Raw genomic sequence first — 17,330 nt, forward strand, 5'->3', positions numbered from 1 at the left:
TCAGGTATCAGTGCTACCTGTACCATTTCTCCCCGATGTTTTCTAACGTGTTTCTGTGCCTTATGATGAGGAAGATTTTGTTACCCCCCCAGGCACTCCATCCCAGTGCTTCGCTCTTGTTTCTTTTTTTCCTCTCTTAATAGCTAACCTGCAATGTTCATCACTGTATTTCAGGCCGGTCATCTCTTGTCACGTCCAGCATGAGCACAGAGGACTGGTTATTTTTTTCCTTATAATTAGCCAAGCAAATGTATGACCTAAACAAGCACATCGCTAAACCCACTTATTTTCTAAAAAAAATATAAAGGATAAAAAAGCCACTATTTAAACACCTTCCTTTTGACACTAGTTCCAAGTCCTTCACCAACAGAAATTAATATCTCTCTTATTCTCAAGAAGTTGAACATTTGTCTTCCAAGATCAAAACATGGCAGTTTAGAGGTGCTTGTAAAAGTTTAGTGCCTATTCCTACACTGTGTCTCAAGATTCATGTGAGATAATCAAGTATAGATTTTTACTTAAAAAATGGCTTTTCATTTTCCAGTGACTAGGCAAATGAAACGTTTATGCTGAAGGCTTCATCTCAATCCCTTTGGAAGTTTGTTTATATTAATTTAATACCATCAAACTATGCAAAGAGTATAAAAGCCAAAAGACAAAAAAACCCTCATACAGAGCTTTTATTTTTCAATACATCAAACTAAGTATGGGTTTTATGCAACAAACATTTAGCTTTATTAGAATTATTAATATGCTCATAACAGGAAAATACCCAGGAGGAAAAGATTAATTTATGTATTCAGCAGAGCCTAGCTGCAGATACTGCAGTACTGCACTTGAAGAGCCTAGTGCCTTTTGCTGTAGGACTACTACAAGCAGTTCTGGTGTATCTAATCACGTTTAGTACTAATCTGACATTCTCATTTGAGAAAATTTCAGTCTACAGTTGTATTCAGGTATGAAATTTTCACCCTGCTTCCATTTGGCTATCTTTCTAAAACACTGGATTAGGAAACACTTTGGTGGTACCAAACTTCATATTCACCTTTGCTCCATAGGCCAAGCAGTGCCCTGAACTGCTCCAAGACCCACTGAAATATTTGGGGGTCTGCCCATTAATTTCAGTAGTATTTGGATCAGATCATATCCAACGCATCATGTCATCGGTGTAAATCAGTGTTGCCTCCAACTTACAAGCTCTCTTCAGGCACAGTCATATCACTTATTCTGCTTAAGGCAAAAATCATGAATCCTAAGCTGATGGTAATAACACAACATAAACCAGGAACCTGGAGAGATGTTAATAGCTCAGGGAAGCAATGTAAGCAAATACTTTGCAATGGAACCTCTCTTTCTCCATTCCCTCGATTTCCATTACTGTTAAAATGAGGCCAAATCATTCTTCTCAAAAATGCTTGCCCAATCAGGCAAAACATTAGGTATTAGTTAGGAATGAAACGGTCAACTACAAAGCAGCATCCTTTTTCCTGTGCATTACACAGACAGCCAGAGGGAAGGAACTGAAAAAGATACTTTCCATGATTTTACTTTGGTAGCTTGCTTATTTTTTTTTCTTATATATTGCCTATTTCATATTTATGATGCTTTAAACAAAAAAGAAGTTGTAAAGAGACACAGCTAGAAAACACAAAAGAACGCCAACATGGAAAGGCAAAAGAAAATGATCAGCCAGCTATATTTTCAGTAAAATGGTATTTGTCATTCAAAAAAACAGTAAAACTGTTTACTAAAATACACATACTGGTAGATCTACTGTATTCATATAAACTCCTCCTTGCTGTGGTATAATACCAAAGACTATTCTGGATGAAATCGGCACTGAATTGCTAAATGTTATTTAAAGAAGTCAGTCGGGTATGTAGTAAAGTAGTCATGTCAGGGGATGCTACAATTAAGTACGTACATGTGGTAACCTGTGTGTAGACTACTACTCTTGCAGGACAAGCAGGAGTGACTGATGAAAGGAACTAATTACTCCCAAAGTAATTCTGACATATAATTTTGTTGCTTCTAGCAGCCAAAACGCCATACACCTTTTATCACTCCATGTATTACTGAAATCTGCAGATAAAGGCCACCTTTGTGTGCAGGCTTTATGTTGCTGCCTATCAGTGTGGTGTCTGAGCATCTTCCAGGGGAAAAAAGCAGCTGGAAAGGAGTCCCTTCTGAGTTTTGTGGATATGCATATAGGAGTGAAACTATAACCCCTAATAAAAGAAGGTGGTGGGTTGTTGATGTCCCTGCAGAATAAATCTTAATTTGTTCTGACAAAGCATATTGCAGAAACCAGGGAGTTGAAGGCAATGTAAAAGTTGCTGGGTCAAATTATCAGCAGAGCTCCAGCCCAGAGTCTGCAGGAACAGATGTTTCTGCTCACTATCCTCTTAACCCCACGATCTGCAGCTGGGACAGCACAGTACCCTGCAGCCCTCATGTGGAAGGACATGCTTGACATCTGGATAGACATCCCAGCAGAGAGTTAAACACTAAATAGGACCCTGCAACAGGATCATGAGAGGTTTAGAGGAGCTGCAGAATGGGAAGAATGATGAATAAATGCAAGATTTAAAAGATTTCTTTTTTGTTGGCTAACAGCAGACCTGTAGAAAATTCAATGAAGAGACAAAAATGGACGGTAAGATGAGGCTGAGAGGCCTTCAGAAAGAGACATGGTGTGAATAACAATGCAGAAGTGTAAATACTTCCGAAAACTGAACCAAACCAGAGGTTCTCTTAAAATTGGCTGTCACCCATGCAGTTTTGATGTAAGGAAAACTGCAGTGCCCCTAAAAAAATTAGTTCCATAACCAGATTACATCTCCAATTAAGGGATGTTAGAAAACAAGTCTTTCCTGGAAGGCCTTTTTCTTCTGTGGGAAACTGTGTGTGAGCAGCATGACTAATGAGGACAGTAATACCAACTACTACTTCTAGCAAAGTTATTCTTCCTTCTCTGTCACCTTTGCCTTAATAGGAATAGCTTTCTTATCTGTCTATTATTTGTGCGGGATTTTCTGCTGAGGAAATCTACAGCCTTCCAGACTCCATAACACGCTTATCATTTCAGCTCTTCAGTTCTAGCTGCAGTATTAACTGTGGGCTCTATCATTTGCACTTAAACGCCTGGTAATGAGTTCCAGCAGAACAGATAGAGAGGTTACCATGTCAAGCAGCAATACACAGTTTTCTGCACTGTCCTGCTATTAAGTGAAGTCTCCACATACAACTCTCTCTCAGTTTAGCTCAAAACGCTACACTGTTCTTTACAAACCATCACTGTTAAACGCCTCTTGCTGCTCCTGGCGTGCACAACCAGAGAGCAGAACAAGCACTCCAGCCCAGGCTCCAAGCAAACTCATATTTCATGTACAACTGCTATGTTTGAACCGACTGAGCCAGATCCTACTTGGAGAGAAGCTGACAGGAACTTTGCCAGGATCCAAGTAAATGAAGACCTGGCACTGGCAAAACCTTCCTTAATTGTTCGTTTTCTAAATCTTCCAGCATCATAACATTATCATCCCCTGACTGGTCCTTTTCTTTCCTGTCAGGGCATTCGTTCATCCAGTGCCTTTCCTGTCTGCAAATAGCGCACTGATTCAGACCCAAAGGAGGGCCTCTTCATGCTCCATATCCTGACCCTGTCCCAGGACCTCTGCGTCTTTCTCCACATTCTCCTCTTCCCCTTCTTCTCACTCCATTTCTCTTATCTACAATTGCTGCGACTAAAAGAGAAGCCTGCAAGTTCATTTTGGCTTCTTTCTTCTTTTCGTTCTTTATTTCTCTATTACTGTACACTTTACAAGTCATTTCGATTAACTGAGAAATAAACATTCCCCCTGTTCCATCTACTTCCTTAATCTTTATCTCGTTTACCAACAGTTTGTCCTCTGTCAGATGGGGTAAGATCATTCTTTTTGCAAATAATTTAAGCTCAACCGCTGCCAAAGCTTTTCTTTAACTCCAGCCTGCCATTCTCATTGTGTCCCCTGTGCTAAACCATGTTTCAGGACATGTCTCATCATGTCGCCTGTGCTAAACGATGTTCCAGGACATGGTTTAGCAGGAATGGTGGTGCTGAGTTGATGGTTGGACTTGATCATCTTAGAAGTCTTTTCCAACCTTAATGGTTCTATGATTCTATGATTCTAACATGAATACTTCAGAAGTTATAAGGCAACCCAAACTGAGGAACTGCTCCTGCGCAAGGCTCTCATAGCAAAAAGCCAAGGTGTGAGGCACAGCCTTTGCCTGACCCGGGGCACCCTGTCGCAGCGTCCAGCTCCCACCCAAGGCATGGGGCAGCTGCAGTGGTGCACAGAGCAGGTCACAGGACTGGGAATGGAAGTGCAAGAGAGGGAACCGAGACCGTTTCTCCTCAGCAGCCGTAACAGCTTTTACCTCCTTAAGGTGCTCATGGAATTCCAGCCTGCATTTACTTCCAACGTTTCAATTCTTTGGATGTCTCTTCCCAAATTACACTTGCCACAGTAGTATTAGAAAGGAAAGTTTTTTCTCCTTGCCTGGGACACAAAGACTGCTGATGCACTAAGGGCAGCAGCTGCAGCATAACATGCTTCGGCAGGAGGGTTGGACTAGATGACCCACAGAGGTCCCTTCCAACCCCTACTATTCTGTGATATTCTGTGATATTCTGTATATGATTTCAGAACTACATATTTTACTGACAGACCCCTGCAATTTTTTCTCTCCTACGTGTGAAGATTCATTGTTTACAGCAAGTTGCACTTCTCCTACATTCACCAGTAATGTGAATTACTGGTAATTAATTACAGTACATACCAGTGCCAGGTACTTATCTGCTCTATATCGTCTAGTATACGTTCCTTTGCCCCAAGTGAAGCATTCCATAAGCAGAGCAAACACAAAGTGAGCGATAACAACTCACCCAAGCCTAAATCGCAGCTGTAAACAGATAAAATACAATCTTCAAATATTCTTTGCACAAAAAACTATTTCTCTATCCAAGATCCTTTTTGAAGCTGGATCCTGTTAAAATGACAACTTCCTACACTGCTAAGCAAGTATTTGCAGTATGCTGTTCTCCCACAACACTTCATTCGTAAAAGTCATTGTGGCTTCTTTCAGATTAAAGGTCTATTACACTGTTTGGACTAAAATTTGGAATCTGTGTCTACAAACCTAGCACCTCTTTCAAGGTAGAGAGAAATAACTTTCAGATGAAACAACAGCATTAAAAATCATAAAGCATAAACGCTTTCTTACACCTGTTACAAAAAACTTTGACTAAAAAGGCATGCACAACAACAGCTTAACCCAGCCCATGTATCACACCCCCCTTCTGGAACGGGCACAACTCCACTAATTACACCCTTGAAGAAATTATCATTATGGGAACAGACAGGTACCCCAGGCAGTACCAAGACGTTTCATTCAGCTGTGTGCTCCTCCCACCAGCCCGTGCCTTGGTGGCCCCCTTCCATTGACCTGCCCCGTGGGGAGCAGTGATGGAGACACTGAATAATCTCCGCTGTCAGTGTGGGAGGCGACAGAACGAGCAGATTCCCTGGACGGTGTTAACAAACCCGCTAAGGAGACAAATGCCTTCAGCTGCACTTTCACACTCTAGAATTGGTTTCAGTATAAAACAAAATCTCACTTGTAAAAAGCCTAATCTGTAAGAGGAGTACTGATGCTTAATCTTTGAGCGCTGAATTCTCACGTTCCTCTTGAGAAATAATGGAAGTTTCTGTCCTGCATGTACGGCTTTCCCCTCCACTCCATCATTTCTGAAACATTCAAAATACTCCAGGCAGCATTTTCAAATAAATCAGCTCAGTTATCAAAATGTGACATTTTCCCTGTTCAATTGGCCAGAGTTTTTTACAAAAAACTCAATGATTTTTCACACATGCAGCAAAGAATTTACTTTGCAGAAAAATGTCACACTGAATACGCATTCACTCATTTTGAGGGGTCTCAAATTTATTGGAGTAATTGAAGTGGGTGAAGGTTTTGATTTGTGGGCAAAGCATAGCCTTTGTCTGACACGACAAGCAAAACATCTGATACAGCTCCCACTGAACTATCACTTCCCCATATTATTTTTATATTTTAGAGGACTGCTAAAGATTATACAAAAACAAACATTAAATTCCCTTTATCCTCCTTTGTCCCTATCTGCTGTTACTGACAAATGCTTGGTATTTCACTGGTTTATTCCAAAGCCCAGTTCATACTTTATCTGACGTTACTGTGAGGAACAAATGGCAATGATGACCCCTGCGTCCTTGTCTGCTACCTAAACCTCTCATGAGCTTCCCCCAGGCACACACAAAACAAAAGCAACCACGGTAGGCTTCACCATATAGACTTCCGTGGATTTCTTTCAGTTGCTAGTAATTCAGTTGATGTAATGTTTTTTTCACATGGATCTCACACGAGATGATGGAAAACCACCGGTATCAGTAGAGAAGCCCATTGGGAGTCCTAACGATCAACTGGGAGACCTCAGCTGCTACAGCACATCTTCAGCCTGGGAGCAGAAGCACCTCGTCTATTTAGCCCTGTTCATCTTGTAGCTGTGATTGCTCCTACTCCTTCTGGCAAGAAAAATATGTTAGAAACAGCTGCTGTTCCTCCTTCTGCTGCTTCTCCTCAGTGGGAGGAAGGCAGAGAGGGTTGCCAACAATGTAATGGCTTAGCTGAAGCCAGCTATTTTTACATGACAGTGCAGCCATGCAGCCCAGTCTTGGAGGCTGCTAGTGCCTGCACGTACAGAAATCTAGATGAGCACAAATCCTTGCAGGGTAAGGACCCACATCATGAACCTCCTTAGAGGTAAATAATACTCTAAACACTTAATTTCATTCTGTTGCCATTCAAAAGAAGACCTAATCCAATCACTAATGAGGTCCAGAGGTGTATTTTCACTATTGACAGCAAGTTACATGAAGCCCAAACATTTTGAAGCACAGGTACCTGGAACTAAGGATGCAGCTCTCCACTCACTTTAAGCCAATATCACCATTTTTTGAGCGGTCATCAGAAGAAAGTCTTGCCCTCTCCTCTGTGCTGCATTTCCACCCATATGAGGTGGATCAGGTAGCAGATCTGGCTGAGAAATTCATGTAGTTTTTCTTCTGGCAGAGTTAGTGTTAATCTGGAGCCTTTTTCTAGTGTCATCTACTGTGTAGCTGCATAAAACCATATGTCAGCGAAAAGGTGGTGGTGAAGGAGAGAGGAAAGGGGCCCCTTCAGCAACAGTTTGCCTTCTGTTGGTCTAAAAGAGTTTTTACAGTACTTATTCAAAACTACCCAATCTGAAAAACAATGTCTAATCCCAAGCACAACAGAAAACACAGTCAGGAAAAATCTGGTACTAGAACAAACCCCTCTGAAGTCTTTGAGAGCACTGTGAGAGATACAAAAGACCATTGCTCCTCAACTGCAAGAACTGTAAGTAAAACTGAACACAGTTTTGAAATTGTGGTTTTCCTTCTACAGAAAATATTCTCCTGATTTCCTAGAGAATGTAGCATGATTTTCAACTGTTATGATTGCTTTATTACACTACAGTCATGTAATAATATTTAGTCATCCCAGTGATGGTCCAGTATCTTCTCAATATAAAAGAGACTTTTCCAGAACATCCTCTGGACCATTATCTGTTATTTCTCTGACTACTGTGACACCTACTCAAAAAAGTCTGTCACACTGCACTGTGTTTACTTCTCATTGTGCCTCAAATAAAGTCAAAATTCATTTTCTTGTGCCTGTTACAGCATTCACAAACAACCAGTGTCCAATCACAGGAATCAACTGAACGAGCATGAAACCCGTCTCTATGGCATCCACTCCTCTTGCATACTACAATGCCATCCAACTGAATCCAAAACCCATTGTCATCAGTGCATTTATTTTGAAATAAAACTTGAATAGAAGACTTGTTACTGTGCTATTCTCCAAAGGACTTCGCTGTGGCAGTACGCCTTCCCTAAAAAATGTCATTCCAAATGGAATTAATTTCATGTAGAGGATGAATAGGTTTACATGTCAGGTCAGTTACTCCAGCAATTCTTACTACTGCGAATGCCAAACCAGTATATAATCAGCCAATGCAGATATGTGAACCCAACAGATAATAATTATGCTATAAATGCCTAGACTGATGAGGATATGCACAAAAAAGCTGATCTCTTTTCATGCTCAATATTACTATATAACAGCGAATTTGCTCCCTGTTTCCAAAATACAAACCAGCTCTAGTTCCCATCTAGCTAGCCAGCACACTGAATACTAAAATCATCAGTCACACCGCAGAAATACGCTTGCAAATGTCAGTAAGTCAATTCAGCACAAACACCGGACTCAAAAAAAAGTTTTGTTTGACAGTTCTTACTGTCTTACCACCTGGGAAATGAAAATATCCACGTCACTGCTTACAAGACTGTTTCTCATATGGAAAAGAATTTCTAATTTTACATCCTCAGATGGCTGCTAGCTGTATGAAATTCTCAGTTTATCACCATGTAAATAAGTTCTTGTCCATACAATGCTATGGGATACGGGTGCATGAGAGGAGACCAAGGAAAGCGCACCTCAAATGAGCAGAGCAAGAAGAAAGGGAGGCAACCACACAATATCCCAATTTCAGACCCATGAGAAGAAAGGGAAGAAAACACACGATATCCCAGTTTGAGACCCATACACCAAAGACTTGGCAGAAAAGAGGAGCTTTGCACTGTGAATGGAAAGATAACAAACTTGAGCTGTGGTGAAGGGTTAGTGGGAACCAGTTTTGTAATCCTACTGTGGAATATGCTTGAGTATACATGGACAAACAAATGTAACTTGTGAACAACTGTAGATGCAGTGCCTTAGTTAGCCAGTATATATACACATATTTACACAGCGAAAACATTTGCATTGAGTACTTAGAAAGCTTTCGTCATAAGCTCCAGTCAAACAATAGTTTGGAGCCAAGATCACATTAACAGGATAGAAACTTTTCAGTGAGATAGTAATACTTAATGAAGCATAGAAAAATAGAAAATGGTCTTTAGACAAAATATTTTTTCTCTTAGATTTCACAGAAAGACTGGTATTGATTATCAAATTTTTAAACTGAATACTTACCTTTTCAACTGGGGTATTTTCTTCACTCGTTACACTTGCTTTTCTTGATTCGTTTTTTGTTCTGCTCAGCCTCCGGGACACTTTTTCTCTAAGCAAAGTGGCGTATCCAATGTGTTCATAGATGGGGTTTGTTGTCATTTTGGAAATATACTCAGAAGCCTTTGTTTCTATATACAATGTTATCAACCCATCTGTAACCAGATCATGGATTGATTCGAATCTTTTCTCCCCAACGAAGTGCTTCCCATCATAGAACAACCTGTAGTTTAAGGTCTGATTACCAAATCTGAAAATACCAGAAAAAAAGGAGGGAGAGAAGAAAGAGAGAGAGGGAAGAGTGAGAGAGAATTCACATTTGCAAAACGCTCAGGAGGTAATTTCACTGACAAGTCTATATATCTGGATTACATACGGAGTATGTACATGGCTGCAACTGGGTATCTGTGGATAGATCGACTCAAGTTCAAGCCCAGACATAACTCCACCACATGGACTGGGCTACACAACTGAGGCCAATTCTCCATAACAAGCCATGCAACCCAGACCTACATGGTTTTAATCTAAATCCTAACGGGACTACTGCAGCAATCAGAAAGGCATGTTTGCATTGACAAGACCTTATATTGGGATGCGTAATTGTGTTAAGGGCTCTTCCACCACAAAACATTTTTGAGGTGCAGAAGGTGGATGCTTAACCACCATGGGCATATTTACAGTCAATGACGAGAGATGGGTATCTCTAGGAAGTAATTAAAATCCTAAGGGTCTGAATCGCCCTCTAGAAGGCAGGCAATGAGACCAAGCTCCTAATTCAGAGATGCAGTTAAACACCCAGAGTTCTGTATGGCAACCTGGGCCCTGTTTATGGTAGGTGTAATCTGTGGGGATTTTTTACAGTGTTTTAAACAGCGAAGTGCTATATTAGCACATTAAGTTTGTAACACCAAGGTTAGAGTCCCATTCTTGATTGAAGAATTAAAAGATATGACACTGGGTTAAATGGTCCCTACATTGCATGAAATGTGCATGTTTCTACATAGTTTGTTGGGCATTCAAACGAAATCATTTAAGCCTCTTCTTTTTTCGTCCACATTCTTCATAAGAATTCACAATTTATGATCACATTCAGTTTTTGATTCTACAAATAATTATGCAGATGGATTTATAAATCATGCTGTTGTGTCAAAACAACAGGCACTTTGCCATAATCACCATCCTTTAGTAGTTCTTTTTATTCTCTATTTTGAAATCTCTCTCCAAAACCCTAAAAAAATGTGTTTGCTCTTTTTCAGCTGACAAAAGTTGCCTTTAATTTACACCACTTTTTAGTTGGCATGACTCACCAGCTTTTCCAGCTCCACCATCTGCACATCAATGTGAATTCTGAGGATGATTTCAGCACTGTATCACAGCTACTTGGGATAACTCTTTAAAGGATTTTTCCTTCTTGCTTACCAGCAGAAGCATAAAAATGCAGACTTTCATTTTGTGTATATCGCACAGGAGTAATAATGCTACAAACATCGTAAAATATTGCCAATGAGTTTGTTTTGTCAAAACCCAACAGAGCATCTTGTCCTCTTGCCGCTAACCCACAGGAGCTTTAAGACTGTTGCGTGGGCAGGTTTTGCGTGGCACAGTTAAGCCAGGAGCGACCATATTTTCAAGGAAACACACCTGTGAGGGGCAGTGAGGTCCCCACTGAATTTTTCATTCAGCTGAATAGCAGACTCCTCTCTGAGCAGCAGCATCCTGTGCTTCACACTGTATTTCTACAGCAAGCTTGAATACCAGTTAGGGAAGGAAACTGAAGTCCGGTATACTGCCTTTGACAGCTGGTCAGCCACTGGACTTCACGATTTTCCAGGTCTATCCAGGGTTATTATCGCCCACAGTTGCCAATGTTTGTGTAAGACACATCGCTGAGCTCTGAGGATAACCTGGCTGTGTCCTCTGGCGGGACGCTCCCCTGTTCTGTGCTCCCTCACACCTCTTACACAGTTTGCAAGGAGAAGCTCCATCTTTGCAACACTCAAGGTTGTAAAGGCTACTCTAGGTAGCAAGAATTTTGAAAACAGGCACAGTCTGCTTCTGAAAAGGGACTTCCTAGCCAAGTGCTAAAGGAGTGACTGAATTGCTGTAGTACTGCAATGGTAAAACTGCTGACAAGAGGGTGTAAAATCACTGACACCGTGAAGTGGATTCAGTAACGGTGGACACAGACTTCATTCAAAAGCGGCTGATACAATCCCCTCCATTAAGCACATTTACATTTGAACTATAAGCCTCTATTAAAACCGCATTTACCTGAGAGCAAGAGTATAGCAGCCAGGTTGCCGCTGGCTTTCTCTAAGAATATATGCTCCTTCTACACCAGCAAGTATTTCATCTGCTTGCTCCCGAGAAATGATCCCGTGAAACCTAAGGGAAGACATTTCAATGACTTACAGAGCAATCCGACCAGAAACACCTCCCCCTTCACCCCAGAAACACCTCCCCCTTCACCCCAGAAACCATCTGAAAACTTCTGCACTGCAGAGCATTGTGGCCTGAGCCATCAGGACGGCTTCCAAGCATCTAAAATTGGCAGCACCGTCATCCAGCCTGGGCAAGTCCGGCACAGCAGCAAAACGAAAATGACACTGTACATGCAGTTTCAGTCAGTATGAGCCAGTATGACACTTCAACCGCACCCAAAGGTTTTTTTCTGTAAATGCCCCATCTTTTCACAATTTTTGCTCTTCTACCAGTCTATGTCCCTATTCCTCATTTCCTTTCAGGAGGCGTTACAACAGAATTGAAAACTAGGCACAAAGGCTTTTTTTTAAATGGCGATGACTTCAAATTAAGATGAGTGGTCACTCTTATTATTAGTTTGCTTTATTTTCATAGTAACATTGCTTCCTCAAATTTGTAAGGGAAAATGAGACAAAAAATGGCTACAATTATTAAAAATTCTATTCTGCATATATTAACATAGAAGAAGATACAGAGTAGCCTCAAGAAAAATACTGTTTTCTGTATTTCAGCGAGTTCCTCATTCAGCGTAGGAAAAACGCAATACTGCTTTGATTCTTTTGTCATTGCTATTCTAAGAAAGCAGGAGGCCCTAGGCTGCACAATTAACCTTACAATAATCAATATTTAGAAGTGATCTCTCTGTAAGTACAAATGCAGTCTTTACAGTCCTACACACATTTTGCTACCCGGTAAGTCTCCGAGGGTCTCCTCAGAGGTTTTGAAAGTTTCTATTTTTGCGGCTGTCAGAAAAAAAGGCACAAAAATGTACCGGCATTCAGCATTTTCTCTTTTCTGACAACACATATAAAGTGGCAAATTTCTAAAACTGCCTCTGGCTCAGTAATGAAAGAGAAGAAAAACACATTGGATGTAAATACAATGGTTCTGTTCTCTTTACATTGTCTTCTTACAGCTAATGCATGTTGGAACTATTAGGTTTAGGTGATCTTTCCAGAGTGACTTGCTATTCAAAATTATGTAAATTGATTCCTACTGTCTGTCTGTATTGGTGGGGACACACTCATTTACTGCCACATCCAAATTAAAATGAGCATCCCCTAGATGATATAATTTAAGCATGTCTTTACCAGTAAACTCATGGCAATTCATAACTCTAGTTAAAAATAATGAGCATAGGCTATTTGCCACCAGAAGCTCATTATAAAATATAGCGGGCTTTAGGTTAGGTATCGGTAGAAAAGCTCTCCTGGTGATCAATTTACTTGAGGCACCTGTGAAATTTCTTTAACTGTGGGTGGTAAACACTGGGTAATCCAAGCTTCCTCATGGATGTTTTTGGCATATTGATATAATGACACAAAACCAGCTTGTACACGGTACAAGATCCCCCGAGCTCAGACACCTGCCTCTGACAGCAGCCGACAACCAGCGCTTACGGAAAGAGTACAGGAAGCAGTGACATATTTCTTTCACTTCACATCCCTGTCCATCCTTCACTGGTTTAGCCAGAAGTTGTCTCCGATCAGCTGTGACCTTACCCGTCATGAATCTGAGAATCTCACTTGTAAACCCTTTAATGTCTTTATGCTTTTGGCCCCCGCAGCACCCCGTGGCAATGGAGTTGAGAGGGACACCGTGCACGTCCCTCTCTTGGACATCCACTGAGCAAGACCTGATCATTTTCCTGGCACGGCAGGAGCTGCATCCCTTTGCCGCACCGTTGCTGCACTTTGCTGTACCTTTCACTTCTTCTATAACCTTTCCAAAAATGAGGGAGGAGAGAGGGACCACAACTACACACACTACTTAAAATGCAACTACATCATAGATTTGTATAGCAATATAACTATATATTTTCTGTTTCTTCTCCCTAGAAACCCCTGATTGTCTTTCCAAGCACTATTGCGCACTGAGTCAGTTGCTTTAATAGGACTGTTCCCAGCGGTCCTGAAATCATTCCAAATGATAACAACTAACGTGATCTTGCCTGGGCGGGTTCACCCAGGTGATTTCTTACAGTTCCTGCCAGCCTCATCACTCCACAAACCCGGAGTACGTCAACAGCCAGGCAGGTTCCTGGAGGAGAGATTGCAGTAATGGTTTTACAAGTCCTGCTGCAGGAAGCATGATGGGTTACTTGGGTAGGTACTGTCTTCGGCTCTGTTGTACTCTAGTGGCTGGATCTGAATTCCCTGTTGTCAAAGATAATATTTAAAAAATGAAACTTCAGTAATTAGGGGCAAAGCTACTGGCTCTTGAGGTTTTTGATGGTAGAAAAGGATCGTTAAACACAGATGATGTGTCTGGGATGGAAGAAAAATAGAACACGAGATCTAAATAATTAAGCTAGTGACAAGGGCTAGGGCCTCAGCAGATTACTCTAGTAACGGCCAGATGCCAGATCTGGATGACTGCTGCAGTGACTACACCCTTCAGCTTCACCTGCCCAAACCTCCCTGCCAGTGCAGGGTCCAGCCCCTTCCCAGCTATTTATTGGCAAGGAGCTTGCTGAGCACAAAGGAATCACACTCCAGTGGTCCGTTATTTTCCTCACAACAAAAACACACCTCTTCTTTGGGTATTTTGGACCTTGGAACTTTAGCAGGAAGAACAGCATTTACACGTGCAGCAGCATACATGCATACTTCCACAGCTGTGTAGGGTGGTGACAGTACAGGAACAAACACAAAGAGGCGGTGAGGGAAGCAAGGTGCTTCTCCCCCCAACCAAAATAAAGAGAAGAAATACCGCAGACGGCATTTTTTTCCCAAACTGTCCTGAGAAAAGCAAAATAAGCTCGCAGGCTCACACAGCAGCACAACCCATGGATTGTGTGCAGCAGTACTGGACTGTAACTTAGCTAAATTGTCAGGCTCTCGATATATTTAGCTCCCAGCTGAAGTGAAAGGTGAAACAAAATATTTTATCAGACCTCCACTGTGTCTTTTGTTTTTAGTTCTAGAACAACTTTTGGATGCACTCAACAGCTAATTAAAAGAGGAAAATACTTACTCTCTTCCATAATACTTTGGTCTGTTCTCCACCTAAATTTTGGAAGAAAGGAGAAAATTATTAAAAACATAGTCAATTTTAAATAAACTGCAGAAAAATAAATTATGCTTCATTATCAATGAGGACTATCGCACCGTCTCAGTGATGAAATTCTGTAGATTCAAAACTGTGACTGTGACGTGACTCACAGAGGGACAGAAAGATGAAAACAGAAGAGGTGGCTTTATTGATGGGTTTCTGGGAAGAATAACATGTGTTAATTGTGAAAAAAATAGACATAATTGTACAAAAAATACATCCAATCGTATAAAATCTGATCAAGTACATAGTTTTCTGCAGCTTTACCAATCTAGTATTCACAGTATAATGGAAGACTACTTTTGTTATACACCCTTTAGCTTCTTAATAACACTTTTTGCCTATATACGACAACTAACCGAAGATTAAAAGATGGATATTCTTGGCAGAAACAAGGTTTCTGGGTCTAGACCTAGTCTTAACTCCCTTGAAGTCTGAAGAACTTGCAGGCCTGATTCAGGGGAAGCTGAAAGCTGCTGGAAGGACTCCTGGTGATTTCCAAGAGCTTTGAACTCAGTTTTAGGAACTCAGGCACTCTGGATACGCCCGGGGCTGTCACCCGGTTCTCAGACCTCTTTCCCCCTCCATTCTTTCTGCTCCCCCGAGCCACCCGCGTCCCCTGGCCGCAGCCCTTGGGCGGGCGGGCGGCGCCGGCAGGGGGCGCCCCCCCCCAGGCGTCCCCGGCTGCCGGGCAGCTTCGCCCCGCCCAGGACCCGCCCCCCGCCCCGCCCCGCCCCGCAGGCTCCTCCCCCCGCTGCGGCTCCCGAGGAGGGAGTTAGTTTTCTTCCCGGCAGCTGCTGTGTTTCGAGGTCGTGGGAGAAGAATGTGGATAGTACGCCGACGTTCTGAACCGCTGCTAAGAAATCGAGGACTTTTTTCTTCTCCGTCTCCCAGATTCAGGTGTGCAGGAGCTGGGAGGGAGCAGGTCCAGGCAGCAGCCCCAGCTGGCCCCTGGAAATATCCCACACCACAGCTGTCATGCTCAGTTTATCAATGGGCTTGGCCAGGGGGCGGGAACCCTCTTCTGCTGTGAGTTCAACCTTTTCCGTGAGCTCGAAGTTTTTCAGGAGTTCCGCAATATGTGCAAAATCCAGGCACTCCGGGAAATCTGCGGGTTCAGCAATCGCGGCTCGGGGACTGGCTGTGCAACTGGCCATCAGGCAGTGAGAAAAACTGTATTCTGTATAGCTTATTTTGCATATTCTTCTTCTTCATCATCATCATCATTAATATTACTGCTACTACCACTATTCCTTTCTTTGTTGTCTTATTAAACTATCTCAACCCATGAGTTTCACTTTTTGTCCATTCTCCTCCCCATCCCACTGTGGGGCAGAAGAAGTGAGTGAGTGGCTGCGTGGTCCTAGTTGCCAGCTGCTAGGTTAAACCACGACACAGACGTATTCATATAGATACATTCATTTAAGTGTCTTTATAAAGAGATGCTTTCTCTTCAGCTATGGCAATTATCAGTAGTGTTATCTTACCAGGCTGCAACTTCAGCTAGCATTTTCATGCATAAGCATGACAGAACCTAACACAAGACACAGATGAAGTCTCCAGATTATTAAAAAAAAAAAATCTGACTGCGTACCTGAGTAAAACTGTCCATACCAATGGAATTACTGCTTCATACACAGTGACACACATGCAGAAAAACTGTGGTTTCAAGACTGTTTCATCATTTAAGATAAAACCAATTAATTTTCACTATTTTGTATGACTGGAAACAGGGATCGTTGTTCTTGTTTTGATTAACTCTCATTATTTCACTCATAAAAACTTTAAATTGATGAAAGCTTTTAATTTGTGAATAGCAAATGCATAAATGTGACATTTTTGATTCAATAATCTACACGCCAGACACTAAACTGAAGCAGCTGACTTTCTACCCTGCAGTCACTAAGGCGACAATACAGCGCAAGATGAACAAAAGTCTGTACAAGATAATGAGAATCTTCAATGGAAGACCTAAGGGAGTTCAATCAAGTCCTTACTGCGCTTCTTTCCCAGCTCAGCATTTCTCTTCTAGCACAGCACTAACAAAAGCAGTATCACACCCTTGAAACTCCTGCCTAGGAGTAATACCTTGACGCAAACATTTTTGAGCTCTGAGGGGCAGGAATAAGAGGATAAAGCAAACGCAGAAGTGAAGAGAGAGCAAAAGCAGAGGAACTACCAAGTGCAGGTGCTCTGTTTCTATGTACATATATGGCAAGTCAGAGAAGAAAGTGTATTAATTCATTTTTTTAACTTTGTATTTTTGTAAGTAAAAAAAATAAATCAAGAAAAAGCTGTATTACCTCAGAAAGGAGGTTGTTCATATGTTCACCTTTAGTAGCGCTACATGACTTTATTATCTTGGAACTGTGCTGCCTTCTTGTCATCCCTCTAGACCTTAATGACCCCTCAAAGCATATATTTAGCTGGGAACTTAATTAAAAAATGGGTATCAGAAGCTGGGTTAGGTCAGACCATCACAGGCAGCCTTCTCTTTCATAGAAACAAAGGCTGCTCAGTGCATGAAAATGGTGACAAGGAACAAACAGATAAACTTCCATTCCCACAGAAAGCCGAATAAAACCTTTGCACCACAGAAGGTACCGCATGACTTTCAT

At 41.7% G+C, this 17,330-nt stretch overlaps 1 protein-coding gene across 2 annotated transcripts in view; it reads right to left on the bottom strand.

The window, feature by feature from the left end:
* The window catches only part of CHN2 (chimerin 2), a 176,581-nt gene that overhangs the window by 64,083 nt on the left and 95,168 nt on the right, over nucleotides 1–17,330 (bottom strand). For both annotated transcript variants that reach the window (XM_075419085.1, XM_075419084.1), the window contains 3 exons: nucleotides 14,635–14,666; nucleotides 11,449–11,562; nucleotides 9,142–9,427 (listed from right to left, as the gene is read on the bottom strand). In XM_075419085.1, the coding sequence (XP_075275200.1) occupies nucleotides 9,142–9,427; nucleotides 11,449–11,562; nucleotides 14,635–14,666 (432 nt within the window). The remainder of the gene's footprint in view (nucleotides 1–9,141; nucleotides 9,428–11,448; nucleotides 11,563–14,634; nucleotides 14,667–17,330) is intronic.

This window comes from Opisthocomus hoazin, chromosome 4 (assembly GCF_030867145.1).
Source record: "Opisthocomus hoazin isolate bOpiHoa1 chromosome 4, bOpiHoa1.hap1, whole genome shotgun sequence".
Lineage (NCBI taxonomy): Eukaryota > Metazoa > Chordata > Aves > Opisthocomiformes > Opisthocomidae > Opisthocomus > Opisthocomus hoazin.